At 51.5% G+C, this 4,475-nt stretch overlaps 1 protein-coding gene across 1 annotated transcript in view; it reads right to left on the reverse strand.

Annotated features, from left to right (window-relative positions):
* Window positions 1–28: 28 nt before the first annotated feature.
* The window catches only part of Stpg1 (sperm tail PG-rich repeat containing 1), a 40,400-nt gene continuing 35,953 nt past the window's right edge, over window positions 29–4,475 (reverse strand). Inside the window, exons 9-10 of the mRNA XM_005353045.3 lie at window positions 2,856–3,046; window positions 29–531 (exon numbers count right to left, since the gene is read on the reverse strand). Coding sequence (XP_005353102.1) covers window positions 455–531; window positions 2,856–3,046 — 268 coding nt within the window. The 3' untranslated portion in view covers window positions 29–454. The remainder of the gene's footprint in view (window positions 532–2,855; window positions 3,047–4,475) is intronic.

The raw sequence follows: 4,475 nt of genomic DNA on the forward strand, positions 1-4,475 counted from the left end.
GCAGGGGTTCCCAGGGAATAGCCTGTGCTCCAGTCGCTGGCCCCTCTGAGCCTCCTGCCTCCCAGAAATCAAGGACAACTGGAGGTCAGGGCTCACGGACCAGGCCTCAGAGCACTGGTTGATTGGTTTCTAAGCAAGGACTTCACTACAGGGAAGTAGGCCGAGGTTCCATATCAGCATCTGTGCTTCAAGATCCCTTAACTCTAGGGAGGGGAGTCCCCAAAACCAGCTTGGAGGCTGATGTGGAGGTAGTCAGAGAGCTCTGCCTCTCTTCCTTTCTGCTCAGGAAAGCATGGGAGGGGCAGAGGTGGCCAGTCTCCAGAAGGCAGCGCCAGACAGTATGTGACCCTGGGCTGGGTGACAGAGGAAAGGTGGGTTCTGGTTGATGGGTGTCCTGGGGAGCAGGCTCGGGGGCCCGGCTGCACGAGCCTCTCCCGGAGCTGCTGTGGCATCGCTATATCGCTGGGATCCATTTATTGTCCTCATTGTAGAGGAAGGATTGCTTCCCTGGGATCTCTGGCTTGTATGTGGCTGAGGAGAAAGAAAGAAAAGGCATCAAAATAGAAAGACGTGGCTGCAGGGCCCGGGCCAAGTCTCAGAGCTGGGAAGGGTGAGGGAGCCCTGCTCCTGCCCCTCAGCCTACACACCCCTCTTCCTACAGGGAGAGGACGCAGCTGCAACTCGCATCATGGTATTTTTTTTTTAAGGGTAGAGGTCACCTTCAGGTATCTGCCTCTATCCCAGTCCACTTTTTTTTTTTTTTTTTTTGTAGTTTTTCGAGGCAGGGTTTCTCTGTGGAGCTTTGGTGCCTGTCCTGGAACTAGCTCTTGTAGACCAGGCTGGGCTTGAACTCACAGAGATCTGCCTGCCTCTGCCTCCCAAATGCTGGGTTTAAAGGTGTGCACCACTACCACCTGGCTCCACTTTTATTTCGAGTTAAGGTCTCCCACCGAAACCTTCAGCTCCCCCCTCCCCTCCCGTCTCTGTCCAGGGTCACAGGTTCACACTATCAGTTCTAGCTTTTGCATGGGTGCTGGGGATCCAAGCCTGGTCCTGATGCTTGCCCAGCCAGCACGTGACCTATGGGGCCACCTTCCCAGCCCTGTTACATGGCTCTACTGGCTGAGGCTGCCCTCTGACCATCTTTGACTATATATAGCTTCTATAACAGAACCAACTTTACAATACCACTTCCTAGAAACTGAAATGACCATTTCAAGTAAAACAGTATTTTTAAAGAAGAGAGGAAAAATTGCCAGAAAACTGAAAGCCATGGCCATCCAAGACATATTTCTCTAGCAAACAAGACTTGGGAGCCACAGCCCCAGGATCCCTCTCATATCCTCTCAAGAAACTAAGGAGAGGAGTCCATGGTCCAGGCAGACTTCTGCCTGCTGGAGGCACCACGATGGATGTGTGCATGTGCGTCCTCCCTGCATACCCACAGGATCATCGTGATGGAGGGGACCACAGCGACAGGAACGGCCCTGCTGGAGCACTGGCCTCCTTCCCAGCGTCCCCTACCACTTCTTTGCCTATGGGTAAAAGAGCAAGGGGGGACTCTCTCCTGCCAGACTGATGCCTCTGGAAACCCTCAGTCACCTCAGGGCTACCCAGAATGGGAGTGTCAACAGTGCTTGCCTAATGACTGAGCATGAAAGACAAGGTGGCTTCCTGTCAGTTCTGCTTTCCAGTCCCCGTGCGTATGGCATTGTCAGAGATAGGCCAGGGACCCTTAGAGAGCTGCAGAGACCACTCATCACTGTGGAGGGAGCACCCTGGAAATGGAAAACTGCCCATCCTGGTGGAGGGGGCTCCTCAGGATGCTAACTTGTGGGGAGATCTAGATATAAGGGCAGGTTCCTTCCATCTGGGTCGGGAGGGAGGAGCTAAGTGGCTACAGAGAACCCCTCCCTCTGGTATCCATCACAAACAAGGCACACCACCTGGAGACTGGGCCCTATTACAAATGCCCCTAGCAGTAAGCAGCTTGCCCTTCAGACCTTAGCCAATCTAGACTAGAGGCTTAAATATCTTTAAGAATAAGAATTTTTATGAGACTCCCACAAATGCTATAGCCCTTTCCTTCTAGAACAGTCTCTGAGGCTGGAACAATGGCACAGTCCAGTGCCAGCCGCACAAGCATGAGGACCTGACTTTAGCTCCCCGGAGACCAAGGGAAAAGCCAGGGTGAGGGCATGCACCTGTAACCCTAACACCGGTGGCCCGATGACAGGCAGATCCCGAGGTTCACTGGCCAGCTGCCTCGCAGAATCAGTGAGCTTTAGGTTCAGGGAGACACCTCGTCTCCAAAAATCAAACAGAGGTGCTGAGATGACTAGGTGGCTTTTAAAGCACTCGCTGCCCGGCCTGCCAGCCTGAGTTCAGTCCCCAGGATCCACCAGTTATCATCTTACAGCCACATACAGCATGGAATGAGAGTGTGGGCACGCGCACACACGCACATGCATATACACACTCACACACACATATACACACGAGGTTAGAGGAGGGAGGAGAAGAGAGAACAGTGGAGGGGAGGGGAGGGAAGGGGAGGAGAGAAGAGGAGTGGAGATGTGGAGATGAGGTCTGTGAGGTACACACTCCAGCCAGTGCAGTCACTACTATGCAGAGCCTCTGGCCTCTTGGACCTCCCAGCCTTGATTTCAAATCCAAAGCAAGCCCTCTTTACGTTCAGAAACAAATATTTTGGTGCCCTGAAATTGTAAGCCGATAACCTGCTAAGCCCACCTCACCCTTGTAACCTGCTTAGCAAACAGCCCATAAACTGGTGGTATTTGATGGCCTTGGAATGACAAGCTGTTGCGGAAGATTTGGGGTCACAGTTCTCTGACCTGGGCCCGGTAGGCTTGGTCTGGATGACAACACTGGCCACCGGCTGGTATTGGACACAAATGATGCACTGGAGATGAAATGCTTAGGGGGTCCCTCGTAGTCCACAATATCGTACTGACCAGGCCCAGGCAGAGGTGGCTTTGGGGGCAGAGGCAGAGGGTGGGCAGAGAAGTTCAGGAGCGTACCTTTCCTTTGGAAAAGAAAAAAATGCAAAGACGTCACCACAGCAGCCTCGTGGGAGAACAGGCAGAGTCTAAAGCACAGGCCATGCCTGGGGCCCCGAGGCTCACCCTGACCAGTATCTAGCCTAATTCAGTTGCTTGTGAGCCCAGGGCCTCTAGGCCTCAATTGTACAATGGCAACCAAACCTCACAGGCTTGTCAGGATTGAGAGGTGCTGGTATCTAACACAAAGTCCTTGGGGCAGTGAGAGCACAGACACTTTTTCTGTTAGAGGTGTCTGTTGCTGAGCTCATTGGGAAAAGCAGGTCCCATTGATCGTATGTGCTGGCTGTGATCAATTGGTAGAGTCTGGCTAGAGCTCTAAGAACTGAAGCCTGGATGAAAGAGCCCTGGATGAGCCACTTGTGATGTCTGCATGGCCAGGGAAAAGGAAGCCTCAGTCTGCTTTCCATAGATTTGTTGTCCTACAACTGATGGATTTCTGTTGACACCCCAGAACCCTGCTAGTTTGCCCTTAAGGCTGGAGGCAGGGATGGAAAAGCACTGGGCTGGAATCTAGAACTCCTAAGGACACTCACTGCTTATATTGCAACTGTTTCAGACAGACATCTTTCCCTCTAGAAAGGGGTGTATTTTGTATCGCATCTTTGCCATTAAGTCACTAAATAAACACTTACATAGGGCCAAGCCTACATAACAATTCTGGAACACAGTTTACCCATGTGTGAGTCGGGGAGTTAGATAAGAGGACTTTTGAGGACTGTCCCCTCCCCTCAGCCCACAGGTAGGATAGTTACTGGGTATCCCGGCCATCTGGGGAATCAAGCCACTGTTCAGGGGAAAGGCCACCTCCCACCTGAAGTTTCTTCTGGGGCCTATCATGGAAAGGGGAGTAAGGTTCTCAGAGTCCAGAACATCCCGGAACGGACACTGTGCCCAAAAGCAGTGGGGGAGTCCTGGCTCCCATGACCCTGCTAGCCTTGGGCCTTTACCTTCTTAACTCCATAGAGCCAGGACACCTAGAGATGTCTGGTCAACCTCCTTATTGGCTAAAGGAGCCAGTGTCCAGAGAGACTGTAGCACGTAAAGTCAGACCCCATTGCAGACCCGTGACTCTATAGGACAGTCTCTTAGAGCAGCAATGTGGAGACAGGCCATTGTCAGCAGAGACTGCTCTTTCATTTCCCAACCACCCAGACTCAAATAATCACACAAAACTACATTAATTATATCACTGTCTGGCCAATGGCTCAAGCGTATTTATAGCTACCTCTTACATCTTAAATTAACCCATTTCTATTAATCTGTGTATCTCCACAAGGCTGTGACCTATAGGTAAGTTTCCAGTGTCTTTCTCCATCGGCAGCTACATGGTGTCTGCCTTGACCCCGCCTACTATATATATATATATATATATATATACATATATATATATAT

This window comes from Microtus ochrogaster, chromosome 10 (genome assembly GCF_000317375.1).
Source record: "Microtus ochrogaster isolate Prairie Vole_2 chromosome 10, MicOch1.0, whole genome shotgun sequence".
NCBI classification, from domain to species: Eukaryota; Metazoa; Chordata; class Mammalia; order Rodentia; family Cricetidae; genus Microtus; species Microtus ochrogaster.